General features: G+C 53.3%; 1 protein-coding gene across 4 annotated transcripts in view; it reads right to left on the reverse strand.

Annotated features, from left to right (window-relative positions):
- Positions 1 to 15,694, reverse strand: part of ECE1 (endothelin converting enzyme 1) — a 126,711-nt gene that overhangs the window by 8,853 nt on the left and 102,164 nt on the right. For all 4 annotated transcript variants that reach the window (XM_055398761.2, XM_088843332.1, XM_055398759.2 and 1 more), the window contains 6 exons: positions 13,326 to 13,468; positions 11,814 to 11,928; positions 5,559 to 5,669; positions 3,943 to 4,041; positions 3,264 to 3,341; positions 1,692 to 1,795 (listed from right to left, as the gene is read on the reverse strand). In XM_055398761.2, the coding sequence (XP_055254736.1) occupies positions 1,692 to 1,795; positions 3,264 to 3,341; positions 3,943 to 4,041; positions 5,559 to 5,669; positions 11,814 to 11,928; positions 13,326 to 13,468 (650 nt within the window). The remainder of the gene's footprint in view (positions 1 to 1,691; positions 1,796 to 3,263; positions 3,342 to 3,942; positions 4,042 to 5,558; positions 5,670 to 11,813; positions 11,929 to 13,325; positions 13,469 to 15,694) is intronic.

The raw sequence follows: 15,694 nt of genomic DNA on the forward strand, positions 1-15,694 counted from the left end.
AAAGCCACACGTGGGGAAAGGAAGGCTCCATTCAAAGTGCAAGACACAGCGATGAAACATTAGTGCACAGAACGTGAGAAGTTCAGGGGCGCGGCTCAGACTCTGCGGGCAGTGAGCCAGATGACCTCATTTGCAAAGTGTACACAGAGACGCAGAGGCAGAAAACACACCCACGGACACCGCGGGGGAAGGAGCGTGGGGTGAATTGGGAGACTGGGCTTAACACATACGCACGGCTGATACTCTGGATAGGACGGGCGACTAACGTGACCTGCCACACGGCTCAGGGAACCCTGTTCAGTGCTCTGCGGGGACCGCAATGGGCAGTCTGAAAAAGCAGGGCTATATGTATGCATGTGGCTGATTCACTTTCCTTATGGTACAAACTAACGCCCTATTGTAAAGCAACTATACGCCAATAAAAATTAATTTAAAAAATTACTGCCTGTCACGTTTTGGAGTAGTATCAATGAAGGATGTACACGTGTATCAAAAAGACTGTTAACATATTCTTTCCTTTTATAACTACATGTCTGCGTAAGGCTAGAAGATCTTTACATATTTCAAAACAATATATTGCAACAGACTGAAGGCCGTAGCAGACATGAGAGCCCTGCTGCCTTCCGTTAAGCCAGACGTTAAAGAAACTTGAAAAAAGTAAAACAATACCTCTCTTTTTAGTAAACTTAAAAAAAAGTTCTTTTTCATAAAATTTTCAGAAAAGTCAGTACAATCCCTGCAAACAAGCTTTTGGGGGTTCAATGATATTTTTGAGCATAGAAGAGGCTCCGATGGTAGATATTAATGAAACATTTGGCCTCCCAATGATTGTTCTGGTATGAAAGACCAGTGGGGAGTGGAGTGAGACAGAAAGGATATTTTCTCCGAGAGCCTAGCTAGTCACTATGTCTCCTCCAGGTGAGTCCCACCGAGATGCATTATGCGTGGATACATTAATGAGTAGGAGATTTAATTTAAATGGAAAAGTTTAAGCTAAAAGACTTCTAGGAGATTCACAACACTGGGAGAGTGCCTGCACCATATTCTGGAGATAAAAGACCCCTCTCTCGTATGTTTAGGGTGTACCGTAGCTGAAGACGGAAAAAGAGGAAACAGATGTTCAAACCCCTGTTGTCCACAAGGGGGAACCAGGGGCAAAGAAAAAGAAGCGGCTTCACCCTTTGGCTTCCCTGATGGCTCAAGCAAGTGAAGAATGAGCCTGCAACGCAGGAGACACAGGAGAAGCGGGGTTGATTCCAGGGCCGAGAAGATCCCCTGGAGTAGCAACTGATAAGCCACCCCAGTCTTCTTGCCTGGGAAATCCTATGGACAGAGGAGCCGGGTGGGCTATGGGCCACGGGGTTGCAAAGAGTCAGACATAACTGAGCACACACGCGCGCACACACACACACACACATCTTATCTGCAGACAATGAAGCAAAGGCTTGAACACTGCAGTGGCAGAGCTGGGCAGTGATGTCAGGTGGGCCCCCCTCTGCCAACACGCTGGACGCTAAGGACACACGGGCTCAGGCTGATCCCGGCTCCTGAGTGGGATAACAGCAGTCCCCACGGCTCAGAGGGCCGTCAGGACAGTTACATCCCCGCACACGATTCAGGCTGAAGGAGCGCTGGGCCCCCACACCCGCCTGCGGGAGCCAGCATCCTCCCAGCGAGGCCCAGGGACTCACTGATCTCTGTTGGGCGCTTTCCGGAGCTGGTCGGCAGTGACCCTCCAGGAGAAGTTGAAAAACCGCATGGCGTTCTCAAAGTAGAGGTCTGGGACGGCGGTGTACTGGACAGGAGGGAGCAAGTCACAGGATCAGAGCACGCTCAGGTCCTCGAACGCAAACCCCGTCTTCTAAAACCAAGAAAGCTGAAAGCCCGTGTGGCCCGGGCACTGGTCCGCAGGGCAGACAGAAATGGGGGCTCGGGGCTGCAGTCTGGGGGCTCTTTCCTCGGGCCTCGTCCTGGCCGGGGGCTGGCACCCTCTCCCTTCAAGGACACATAAGAGCTTCACCTAGGGCGGCCCGGCAGGGTCTCGGGGCAACAGGAAGCCCCTGCCCTCGTGCCAGGGCCTTGGGTGGGCAATATGTCCAGCGGGGTCCAGAACTGTCTGTGACGATGGCCAGGTTCTATGCGTGTGCTATCAGGTACGGTCGGCATCAGCCGCATGTGGCTCTAGCTCATTTCAGATGTGGTGAGTGCAACCTTTTAATTTAATGAATTAACTGATTTTAATTCACTAAAGTAGGAATCTGTGGCTAGCAGCTGCCACCCTGGCCAGCATAGATCTCATAAATCCAGCTGGACCTGTGAACTATCAGGGCGCAGGCATGACTGCACACCTTCCTCCCCACTCAGCCTGGCCTTTCGGCTCTTGCCACAGCTGTGAGGTTCTCTCTCAGACCCGCTCTTTACATCAGGGCTCCAGTGAAAGGCCAGGCCCTTGGGGTCCGGCCTCTAATCCAGACGGGGTCTGCCTGGGCTGTCTCCAGGAGCCCCTCATCTTGTATCATGATACCCTGGAGCATCTAAAATTATTCTCAAGGAAAAAGGCTGCGGATGAGTCCCATATTCTCAGCTGTAATTTCATATTCTTAGGTTTTAAATATAACCATGACGAGAGGTTATTATAATTTCACAAATGCCTGAATTCACAAATTTCAATTACAAGGTATAAAACCGGGCAGAAGCACAATCCATATAACGGAGTGATTTGCCCAAAGCTCTCCCCACCAGGGACATATCAACTACCCTGCTGCCTAAATTAAGCTTAAACGTGCAGCTGGGATTTAGGCTTCCTCCTTCGCATTAGTATTTCAAGGTCTGAACAAGAGGTCCAGGTTTCTCTGGGAGGTGGGGAGAAGCCAGGGGATGGGAGGCAGGCCCAGGTTTCTCTGGGCGCTGGGAGGTATAGGGGGCTCCACTCTGATGCTTTTAGGGACGCAGATTATCTCTATGCCTTCTAGGATCTGGCCGCCCCCCTTCCCCATTATCTCCCACTCATCGAATGGAGCGGACTGTGCTGTGCTGGCCAAGGACTGCTGGTAGGTCTTGGGAGGCAGGGGCCACCGGCTGGCCCCAGGGGAGGAAGGAGGAAAGATCGGCCCCCTGGCGCCCAGTCCATCCCCAAACCCCACACGTCATCTCAAGATGTCTTGACAGTCATGCTGCCTTCGGTAGCCCACCCAGATCAGCCTCTGCCCTTTCCCGAGCGGGGACCCCCAGGGGCATTTCAGGAATGCAAGGGGGCCACTCACATCATTGAACACTTTGTCCAGCTCCTTGGGGTCCATGATAAAGTTGGGGTAGCCTATCATGTTGTAGATCGCGTCCGCCTGGGCAGGAGAGACATGGAGGACAGTGAGCGCCCAGCAGGGCTCTGTGGGTGCCGGGCTCAGGGTCGGGGCCCAGGGAAAGTGGCCAGGCCCCTCCCCGCTCAGGGCTTTCACGTTCCTTTCTCTCATCTAACTTCTCCTTATCCTTGGGATCTCTGCCTCAATGTCACCTCTACAGGGAAGCTTTCCGTGGCCTCCCTGCCACTACTGGACCACGTCCAATCCATTGTCACATCACTCTGCACCGCTCCCTTGCATACATTTTTTAAAAAAATTATATTTATTTGGGAGTGCTGGGTCTTAGTTGCAGCACGTGGGATCCAGTTTCCCAACCAGGGATTGAACCCGGGCCTCCAGCGTTGGGATCGCAGTCTTAGCCACTGGACCACCAGGGAAGTCCCTCCCTTGCACACTTAGCACAGTCTGTTTTCACCCAGTCATTAATCCGAGCCATGTGTTCACGGCTCTCCCCCATCGCACTGGACGGCCCACGGCACCTGTGTTGGGCTCCCGGCTAGGGCCTGTCCCTCCTTCGTCCACCTCCTCCTCTGAGGTCGCGGCCCTCCGTGCAGGGCCCCTCCCGGCTCCCGGCCAGCCTCACCTTTTCCTTGGCTGATTTCCGAGTATCTTCATCCATCCACTTCAGGGTGCTCAGGCTCTCTTCAAACGCCTTCTTGATCTCCAGGATGATCTCACTGGCCTGAGGAGACAGTCAGGTGTGGGCACTGAACTTGTCCATGGGCAGCGGGCATCCCATGGAGAAGGATGCCGTGGGGCCAGAGACTAAACTCAGATCCTGGCTCCAGGCCTCGTGCTCCAAGCTGCTGGGCTGAGGAAGGGCGTCCACAGCCATGGTCCCCCAACCTCCTTCCTCTGAACGCTAGCATCCTGCGAGGAGGGATGGATTCCTATAAACAGGGCTCCCTGGTCAAATATACTCAGGCCAAGCTCTGGGAACACTGGAAAAGACTCTTGCAGCAAGACTTATCAGTGCCTTTACTGTGTGCCATGCACTGCGATTCTTGTCAGAAATGTTAGGACATGTATCTGTTCTCAGAGGTATCGGATCATGGAATTCCCTTCGGATGGACTGGGCTTTAAAATCTAGAGAAGCCGAGTTCTGAGGGGTGGTTCGAGAAAGACTCTGTTCAGGCTGGAGATGAATGTCAAAAGCAGATCCAGAGGCTGAAAAAGACTCCGGAGCAGGGGCAGGGGGAGTCGGCAGCAGGAGGAGCAGACAGACTGACAACGGACAGAACTTGACTCAGAATCTGCATCAGCCGCTACCAGGCAGATCACGTAAGAGGTTTGAGTCAGTTTGCTAACCTCTGACTGCAAATGAAAGTCTGTGCAGTTAAAGTTAGTAATAAAAATGTTACCAAAGGAAATCAAGCCTGAATATTTATTGGAAGGACTGGTGCTGAAGCTGAGGCTCCAATACTTTGGCCACCTGATGCAAAGAACTGACTCATTGGAAAAGACCCTGATGCTGGGAAAGATTGAAGGCGGGAGGAGAAGGGGACGACAGAGGATAAGATGGGTGGACGGCATCACCGACTCGATGGACATGAGTTTGAGCAAGCTCCGGGAGTTGGTGATGGACAGGGAGGCCTGACGTGCTGCAGTCCGTGGGGCCGCAAAGAGTCGGACACGAGTTGGCGACTGAACCGCAGCAATAATGACACAGCAGCTGCCCCTCCCTGAGCCCTTATTCTGCGCCAGTTGATGTCCGTGTGCACAATGCCATTCAGTCTCCGCCTGCGGGATGGACGCGCCCGCCTCCATGTCCATCAGGTCAGGGTACTGTCCCAAGAACCCCCCGGGATGAGACAAAGCTGGCATCCGGGCTGGGGCCTGGCTGTCTGCACGTGCTCAGCTACGGGCATCCTTCACGCCACCACTTCACGTCAGGCTGTTCTGCCAACATGACGTCTCTGGGCCCTGCCCACCCTTGGAGGTGGAGACGGCTAGACCAACGTCCCTGGGAAGCGGGGAGGGCTACGTGAAGTCCCGCAGACAGAGTGCCTGCCGCCGTGATCGCAGTCTCTATTGCAGGTAACTCAGATTACACAAGGCTTTAGAAAACGGAACCTTGGGGTCAGGGCTGGAGCCCTGGCCCAGGGTAGGGCTGGTCCAGAGGGGAGGAGAGTGCGGGCTGGCAGGCTCACAGGGGTGGTGGGTGTGATGTCACCGCCTCCATGAGCAGGGGGCACTTACTATGTTTTTGCTGTCCTCGGCGAAGGTCGCTTTGACGAACATGGGGCCCAGGGCGAAGCCCAAGGTGTTCTCCGTGTCACTCACGCAAAACTTCCAGCGGGGAAGACAGGTCTGGAAATCACAAGTCAGAGGGGTGACTTGGCACTGTCTGTCCGGGAGGTGGCACAGCGGAGTCCGTGCTTCCGTCCAGAACTTGAGGGAGACCTTTCCTGACCCAGCGGAAGTTATTTTAGGCACTGGACCAAAAGGCCTGCGCGGCCATCAAACCCTTCACAGATTCTGATGTATCCTACAGAGCCACCAAGACGGACCTGGGAGGCGGAGGAGGACAGTCTGCAAGGGGAAGCCGCTGGTACAGTCCCCCCGCCGACGGAACCACGACATGCCGGACTCCACACCCCACACCATTCCTCTCTCCTGGAGGATGCTAGGGATCCTGGCTGTAAAGAACCGTTGGAAATTCCCTTTCTACCCCCAAGTAACAGAAAACCCCAGAAGGGCTGCAACCCCATTTAAAGCCTCTTGGAGAAAGAGCTGCCACCAGGACCCTGCAGGATGACCGAGGTTCATCTGACCTCGGTCTCACCCACAAGCCCGCCAGCCCACAGGACGCGCTGGAGGCTGGAGACAGGGGAGGCTGGGCTGCAGCCTCCCAGAGCCAGGCATGGGGACAAGCACCCGGGCTGGGCTCAGCCCCACCCGCCCACCCGCCCAGGCCGCATTTGTGGACAGTCCACATGACCACAAGTGGTGGCCCTGCTCACACAAACCCCCGAGCTGCAGAGGAAGCCAGGTCCTCTTAACCCTGAAGGACAGGTGGTGAAAACCACCCAGGCTCAGGGCAGCCTGCTTCACAATAGCCATCAACTGAAAACAACCCAAATGCCCATCGACAGGCAGATGGATAAACAAAATGTGGTATTTTTATACAACAGCACACGACTCAGCAACTAAAGGGGAAGGAGTGACAGGTGGACACGACGTGGATGGATTTCACTGTTGTTATGCTGAGCAAGAGAAGCCCACGCGCTGTGTGTTCCATCCACATTCACCTCTGGGGGGGCAGGGCTGGGGGGGACTGATGGGGCGCAAGGGAGCCTCCTACACAGAGTACTCGGGGCAAATGGGATAGACACGATCTCTACCTTGATTGGGCTGGTGGTAACAAAAGCGATTTCATTTGTCAGCACTCACTGAACTGCACACTTAATGGACACATTTTTAGTCAGTTCAGTTCAGTCACTCAGTCGTGTCCGACTCTTTGCGACCCCATGGACCACAGGACGCCAGACCTCCCTGTCCGTCACCAACTCCCGGAGTTTACTCAAACTCATGTCCATTGAGTGGGTGATGCCATCCAACCATCTCATCCTGTCGTCCCCTTCTCCTCCTGCCCTCAATCCCTCCCAGCTTCAGGGTCTTTTCCAGTGAGTCAGTTCTTTGCATCAGGTGGCCACAGTATTGGAGTTTCAGCATCAGCATCAGTCGTTCCAATGAATATTCAGGACTGATTTCCTTTAGGATGGACTGGTTGGATCTCCTTGAAGCCCAAGGGACTCTCAAGAGTCTTCTCCAACACCACACTTCAAAAGCATCAATTCTTCAGCGCTCAGTTTTCTTTATAGTCCAACTCTCACATCCACACATGACTATTGGAAAAACCATAGCCTTGACTAGACGGACCTTTGTTGGCAAAGTAATGTCTCTGCTTTTTAATATGTTGTCTAGGTTGGTCATAACTTTCTTCCAAGAAGCAAGTGTCTTAATTTCATGGCTGCAATCACCATTTGCAGTGATTTTGGAGCCCAGAAAAATAAAGTCTCTCACTGTTTCCACTGTTTCCCCATCTACTTGTATGTGATTGGGCTTCCCAGGTGGCTCAGCGGTAAAGAATCCACCTGCCCAGCAGGAGACTCAGGTTGCATCCCTGGGTTCAGAAGATCCCCTGGAGAAGGAAATGGCAACCCACTCTAATATTCCTGCCTGGGAAATCCCATGGACAGAGGGGCCTGGTGGGCTACAGTCCATGGGGTTGCAGAAGAGTTAGACATGGCTTAGCCACTAAACAAAAACAATAACAAATTATACATTAAGTTTAAAAGTTCCTTAAATACCAGAGGGAAGAAAGAAAAAGGCCCTCCAGACTTTTCTCAGTTCTTTTCCTTCCTGGCTGTTAAACCCACTTAAACTCTCCCAGTTGCGTGCCCCCAGGTGCGAAGGCCGGCCATTCAGGAGGTCCGGGCGGGAGACTGTAGCCCCTGGGCTCCGTGGAGGCTCCAGGCTGGGGTGGCTGAATCACGGGCCGATTCTCATTCACTGTCTTCCCAGGAGACTCTCTGCATAAACCCATCCATTCATGTCTGAGTTCATTAATTCACACAGCCAGTGTTCTCGGAGCAGTTCAGCTGTACCCTGACAGTGCTTGGTCCTGCCCTCAAGCGTCTCAGCTGAAGCACCCAGAACATCTGGGGAAAGAAGCAGACGCACAAGCTTACCAGAATCAGCAACAGCAGTTAATGCTTATTAAACGTGTTCTTGCCTGGAGAATCCCAGGGACGGGGGAGCCTGGTGGGCTTCTGTCTATGGGGTCACACAGAGTCGGACACGACTGAAGTGACTTGGCAGCAGGCAGCAGCAGCAAACGTCTACAGGGTGCATTATTTACTGACAAAGGTCCGTCTAGTCAAAGCTATATGGACCTTTTCCAGTGGTCATGTATGGATGTGAGAGTTGGACCATAAAGAAAGCTGAGCGCCAAAGAATTGATGCTTTTGAACTGTGGTGCTGGAGAAGACTCTTGAGAGTCCCTTGGACTGCAAGGAGATCCAACCAGTCCATCCTAAAGGAGATCAGTCCTGAATGTTCACTGGAAGGACTGATGCTGAAGCTGAAACTCCAATACTTTGACCACCTGATGCGAAGAGTTGACTCATTAGAAAAGACCCTGATGCTGGGAAAGATTGAAGGCAGGAGGAGAAGGGGACGACAGAGGATGAGATGGTTGGATGGCACCACTGACTCGATGGACATGAGTTTGAGTAAATTCCAGGAGTTGGTGATGGGCAGGGAAGCCTGGTGTGCTGCAGTCCAAGGGGTTGCAAAGAGTCAGACATGGCTGAGTGACTGAACTGAACTGTGTGGTTAGGGACTTCCCTGCTGGTCCAGCGGTAAAGAATCTGCCTGTCAAGGCAGGGGACGCGGGTCGAATCTCTGATCCGGGAAGATCCCACATGCCACAGGGCAACGAGGCCCGTGTGCCACAACTCCTGAAGCCCGTGCACCTCGAGTCCGTGCTCCACAGTAAGAGGAGTCACCAGAGGCAGAAGTCAGAGCACTGCACCTAGAGAAGCCCCTGCACACAGCAATGGAAGACCCGGAGCAGCCAAGAATCAGTAACTAACTGAATAAAATTATATTAAAAAAGGTCGTGTGGCTGTAAATTCAGATCTTCTGATGCAAAGCTCTCGTTATTATCTCCCTATATCAATGGTCAACTGGACGCTCTATAAAGCTTTAGGAAGTTAAAAGTGTTTTCCCACACGGAGGCCATTCCCCAGGGTCCTGTGCGATGAGGTCAGGAATGATCCCAAGCAACAGACGAGAAAACGGAGGCTCAGAGAGGCACTAGGATTACCCAGGGTCACACAAGGGCTGCGCTTTGAGTTCTGCTGGACACAAGTTGGTGGACCTGGCCGGGACCCAGGAGCAGTCATGACGGGGGTGAGGAGGGTTGGACAGGGAGAAATAGATAGGCAGTATCTTCCATCCCCCCATCCGGGGGCATCCAGCGACCCCTGGTCCACAGCCTCACACCCTCAGGGTCTCCCAGCCACCCCTGCTTCTGCCCAGGCCTCCGTGTGTCCCACCAGCTCTCAGCATCCCATTAGTCAGAGTGGCAGCTGCACTGTGAGCCTGGCCCAGGGAACTCTAAGCATAAAGTCCACTAGAGTTATATCTACCGGTTGCGCAACCCGTCTCTGGAACGTTTCACCTCGCAGCTCTGAAACTCTGTACCTGCTGGACAACTCCTCACTCTGCCCTCCCCACCTACTGCCGCTGGCAACTATCAGGACGCTCGGTTGTAACTTTTGGCTCCTGCAGAGCAGAAGCTGATGGTACAGAGCTTAGAAGGACAGGCTGTGGAATCAAACATGCTGGGTTTGAAAGCCATTCTCCACTTAAGGGATTCCCAGGCGTCTCAGACAGTAAAGAATCTGCTTGCAAGGCAGGAGACCTGGGTTCGATCCCTGGGTTGGGAAGAACCCCTGGAGAAGGGAATGACAACCCACTCCAGTATTCTTGCCTGGAGAATCCCTTGGACAGAGGAGCCTGGAGGACTATAGTCCATGGGGTGGCAAGGAGTTGACACAACTGAGCGAGGAACACTTCCACTTTCTCCACTTAGGAGCTGTGTGACTCAGGGATCCCTTCGCCTCACCGAGCCTCGGTCTCCTCATCTGTGAAATGGGATGATGGTAATAGTTTCCAACACACAGCACTATCATAGGAACTTGGGGTAGAAAATGTCTATAAAGGTAAACATCCAACAAGGACATTTTTAATTTATTATTACTAATAATACTACTTATTAGCCAAAAGTACCAAAAGTTCTAGTCGTCCAGATCTGGGTTTGAATTTGAGCTTGATTGCCTCCTTGCAGGGTGACGAGGGAAAGCCCTTACCTCCCTGAGCCTCAGTTTTTTCATCTGTAACTCGCAGGGTGGGGGGAAAGCAACGATGGAGGGGTGTGCTCCACACACAGGGCCGTCTCAGTAACTGCCATGCCAGATCCTGGTCAGGCCCCTCCTGTATAAAGGCCCCTGGGAGGCCCAGGGCTCCAGGACACAGAGTCCCTGCCTGCTCAGGTCTGGACCCAGGCGCGCCTCCAGGGCTGGCCCAGGCTAGGAGAAGCAGCTGGAGCAGGGAGGCGGGCAGGGCAGCCAGCTCTTCCCCTTCCTTCCCTGCAGTGCCAGGGCTAAGGACGCCCCTCTGATTCAGTTCAGGGACTGTTCCTCAGGCCCCTTCCCACCAGAGAGAGGGACATGGAGATCCCTGCCCCAGGATGAACTGTGAGACCCACATCCTGCCATCCCCTGAGTCCTTATCTGGCCCCGCCCACTCCCCCTGGACTCTGGGAGGGGTGGTGGGGCAGAGTCCAGGGGAGCCAGCTGTGCCCGCCCCCTGGGGTCTTGCAAGCTGTGGTCCTGGGTGGGGACAGGATGTGCTGGCCAAAGGCGTGGCTCTCCAGCTTCTCCTGCTCTGCAGCTGGGGGACCTCTCGGCTTCTCACCGGGGCCCTGGGTTGGGGGTCCCAAAAGCACCTGTGAGGACTGATCAGTTTCTACCAGCTCCCTCTGCAGACACGGGGACCCAGGGCACAGGACCCACCTCAGTGTTTGCACACCGTGCTCAGAGCCTGGCACACGGTGGCACGAGTCGGTGGGCACACAGTAGGTGGCCACGACAGACAGAGATGACCTCTGCTTCCTTGAGGAGAAGGTGGAAGTAGCTGGCGGGCAGGCGTCACAGTGGGGCATTTAAAGTAGCGGAGACCCCCTGGACTGCCTGGGAGGATAATAACATCGGTGGACACTGGTGTCGTACTTTCCAAGAGTCAGGGGGGCTGCTCCAAGGGTTTTATATTTATGGGGAAGAAGTAGGATTATTGGAGGGCCCTTGAGGGGCTGAGGGTGGTACCCACTCTGCAGGGATGTGACAGTCATGTGAGTTCTATTACACAAGGAAAGCCTTAGAACCATCGCACCTGAGAAGTCAGCAGGGAGAGAACAGAAGCCACCTTCTGCAGTAAATTAGCTAAGTCTCTGGGTCTACTTTATACTTGTAGTTCAGTCGTGTCTCTTTGCGACCCCGTGGACCATAGCCTACCAGGCTCCTCTGCTCATGGGATTTCCCAGGCAAGAATACTGGAATAGGCTGCCATTTCCTTCCTCTGGGGATCTTCCCGACTTAGGGACTGAACTCAGTTCTCCTCCTTGGCAGATGGATTCTTTGCCTCTGAGCCACCTGGGAAGGAAGCCCTTACACTCGAAGACTCAGTATAATCGCCCCTGCCTGGAGGCTCCTGTCCACCCTGGCTGTCTTAGGTCTCTTTCCATGCACTGATGGACACCAGGGTGGACCCCTTGGGCGGCCCTCTTCCTCCTCTGCCTGGCACCTACCTCCCTGTGAGTTCCAGGGCCTGGTGCCCAGCAGGCACTCAGCGTGTGTTGGGGGAAACGCACGCTGACAGGCTCACCTTCTTGGTCCCGTACATGACTTCCATGAACTTCTCGTCGGCGTCCTGAAAGCGTTGATCGAGGAAGGAGCTCGTCTTCCGCACCAGGTTCCAGATCATGTAGTTGTTCAGCAGGCTGCAGCAGGAGCACAGACAGGCTCAGAAGTGCCCGGGGCTGGACGCAGCCAGCCCCCCACTGACCTCGAGGGGTCACAGACACGCACGCTGGATGGTGGGTGCCACTCGGCCAAAGCAGGGAAGGGGTGGCCACTTCCAAAGCTTGCGGGTGTCCCGGCCAGAAGGCTAGAAATGGGAAAAGGGGCCTACGAATTGGATAGGCAGGAAAGGACGCTCTGACCAGCCGGGCCCAAGTCTCCATGAATGGGAGCTCTCACTGCCCCCGCCCCCAGAGCAGAGTCATCAGGGGCTGATATCGCCTTTGTAGGCAAGGCACCTTCTCACACACAGGGTGTTCACTATAATGAACATCCAGCCTCAAACCGGAACCAATCTAAATGTCTGACAACAGGGAGTGGTGAATAAATAATCATATTTATACTCGATGGACTATCATGGAGTTATGAAAAATGAGACGTGCAGAGGGCCTGGGCTGACATGGGGAAATGTTCATGATAAATGTTAAGGAAAGGCAAACTATCCATGTGGTCACAACGATGGGGAAAACAAGGAACGATGTGTTAGAACATCCATCTCTCTCTCACTTACATATCCATACTTCTCTCTACAAATGCGCGCGCACACACACACACACACACATCCCATAAGATCAACATGAGCGCTCTGGGTAATTTTAATTTTTGTTGCTTTTTTCTGTAGTTTTAAAATTTTCTATAACATGTCCTTTTTATTTGGCTGTACCACAAGGATTGCGGAATCTTTGCTCCCTGACCCAGGGACTGAACCTGGGACTCTGCTATGGAAGCCCAGAGTCCTAACCATTGGATCATCAGGGAATTCCCTACAACAATCTTGAAAACTAAAGACAATCATAAACATTAACTAAACGTGTTAGGGAACATTTCCTGAGTCCCATTCGGGGTCAGGCACTGTGTTAACACACTTCACACCTACTGCGCCACTCAATTCTCACAGCAGCCCTGTGGTGTAAGTGCTATTTGTATCTTCATTTCATGGATAAGGAAGGTGAACCCCATAAAGGGAAAGAAACGTGCCCCAGGCTACCAAGGGGGCCGGTGGAGGAGGCAGGGTGCCCTGCAGCCTCTCGGCAAAGCCAGCCCAGGGGACTTCCCCGGTGGCCCTGTGGCTGAGACTCTGTACTCCCAAGGCAGGGGTCCCGGTTCGAACCCTGGGTGGGGAACTCGATGCCAACACTGCGACTAACAGCTCCCAAGTGCTGCAACTAAGGCCCAGCGCAGCCAGATGAATATTTTAAAAAGCTGGCCCGTGCGCCGGTTTCCGGGTCAGCGTGTCCCCGCCTGGCTGAGCGGAGCGGCCGCGTGCGACCGCAAGCCTGCCTTCCAGGGCCCAGCCCCGGCCGCTGGGCGCCCTTACCGTTTGTCCGTGCCGTTGATGAGGGTGGAGACCTTGCTCAGGTACTCTCTGTCATAGATGACAATGGGCTCTGACTCACTGATCTCCACGGGGTAGAAGACGGTGTTGAGGAAGGGCAGCCAGTTGATGGCAGGCGCCAAGGTCTGGAAGGGAAGCGGACAGGGTGACTCTGGCTGGGCTGCCTCTCTTCAGAGGCCAGGTCTGGGTCGCTCTTCTGAAGAAGGAGCCCTCCTGTCCCCACCCACTGACAAAGCAGAAGAGTTGGGCGCTGACTGATAGTGCACTGGGCAGACGTGAAACCCAGGCTGGCTGGCTGCCGTCAGAGTCCCTGTACATAGAAGGGTTCATACAAGGCGCCAAACACCGAACTCTAACTTGAAACGGAAGAAGAGCAGACACGGGGCCAGAAGCAGCAGCTGCCGGTCAGGCCCCTCTAACGCCAGGAGCCACTGCGGGTGACACACGTCTTCTCTCAGCCAGACTGCCCGACAAGCCTAGGTGGTAGGTACCATTATCCCCACTTTATTGATGAAGAAATTGAGCCTCAGAGGGGTGTGTCATGGGGGTGTGTGGAATCTGGAGCCAAACTGCCTGGGATCATACTCTTACTAGCTGTGTGATCTCAAGTAAGTTGATGAAGCCCCCTGTGCCTCAAGGGCTTCCTTGGTGGCTTAGACGGTAAAGAATCTGCCCGCAAAGCAGGAGACCCAGGTTTGATCCTGGAGTTGGGAAGCTACCCTGGAGGAGGGCATGGCAACCCACTCCAGTATTCAGGCCTGGAGAATCCCATGGACAGAGGAGCCTGGTGGGCTACAGTCCACGGGGTCGCAGAGAGCTGAGCGACTAACACCTCCCTTTCTGTGCTTCAGGAGCTCTGAAAAGTGAGGCTTATCTTCATAGAAACCATCCCATAGGGTTAATACGGGGATTAAACAACTTAAACTCATCTGTTTTACTCAACAAGTGCCTCTGTAACATTCATCAATTTCTATATGATCAGTCCTCTACATGGTTGGCAATTACAAGAATGATGGCTGTAGAGCATGTAGCGTGCTTTGGTCCACAGGGGAGTTTTTCTCAGGCGTGGAAGCTGGAAAAGCAAGTGTAGGATGTTAACCTCAGCAAGAAAGGGAGAGCCCTCAGCTCAGCTGAGGCACACACAGGAAGCCGGTTGGCTCCATTTTAAGAAAATGTAAAAGGAGCGCCTGCAGGGCCCTGTCACCACAGAGGCACATGCTTGCTTTGCATAACTCAGCTCCCAGAGGGCTGCACTTGGCCTGGGCCCACGGAACAGCAGCTCACCTGCAGACAGCTCCTGTCCGTCTGCCTGCAGGGTCTCAGTGTCCACAGCCGGGAGCACCGTTCCAACCCCCAGGCAGCCTCCAGCCATGCTGAGCTCTCTCTCAAGGTTCCAATTACCATCTTGGGAGTGTTTTGATTACAAAGTCATGCTACATTTTAAATAATTATGGCAAAATGTACATAACATGAAATTTACCATCTTACTATGGCGTTAAGTACATTCACCATCCATCCCCAGATTCCATCTTTCAAACCTGAAACTGACTCTATGAAACAATATCTCCCCTACCCTCAGCCCGAGACAGCCACCATTGTACCTTCTGTCTGTGAGTCTGACTGTTCCGGAGCTCATGAGTGGAACCATGCAGTATTTGTCCTTGTGTGACCGGCTTATTTCACTTAGCATAATGTCCTCAAGTTACACAACTTTCTAATGGTCTGCTCTAGTCCTATTTTCCCCATAAGTTCTGTTATTTTTAGTTCTGTAACTTTACAGAAGGAAAGGTTTTTCAGGACTACATCTCCTGTGTTACAGTAAAAATGCCTCTAATATCAATGGTACCTGGCATTGAGCCAGGTACCAATGGACTCAATCAATGTTCGTTATTATAATCATTGATCGGCGATTGCGATCATTGCTCAAAGTCTCCCAAGAGTGATCCTGGGACTGATTCCCAATTCTGTTCTTTGTTCCCCTGAAAATGGGCAAAGTGCAAAGACAAATTAAGGCAGTGAGAGCTGCGTTACAAACGGCCTTCATACAGGAAGATCAATCAGGAAAGTGAACTCAACCTATTACACTGATGAACCCACAACCGGCTGGTAAATACTTAACAACGCCTTCAGTGACACAGGCAGCCATGGAAACCTCCCACTTGACAGTCGCTCTGGTTTTAAAGGGCAGCTCAGCTTCTGGGGAGCAAGGACCTCAAAGGACAGAAGGGGGCCAGTCCTGTGGGCAGTGGTGAGCTGGGAAACATTTAACAAATGGTTCTCGGGGTTTTTTTCCTAGTGGTCTAGTGGCAAAGACTCCATGCTCCGAAGGCAGGGGACCTGGGTTCAATCCC

The sequence above is a fragment of the Moschus berezovskii genome, chromosome 2 (assembly GCF_049115385.1).
Source record: "Moschus berezovskii isolate FMDL1 chromosome 2, NW_MosBer_1.0, whole genome shotgun sequence".
NCBI classification, from domain to species: domain Eukaryota; kingdom Metazoa; phylum Chordata; class Mammalia; order Artiodactyla; family Moschidae; genus Moschus; species Moschus berezovskii.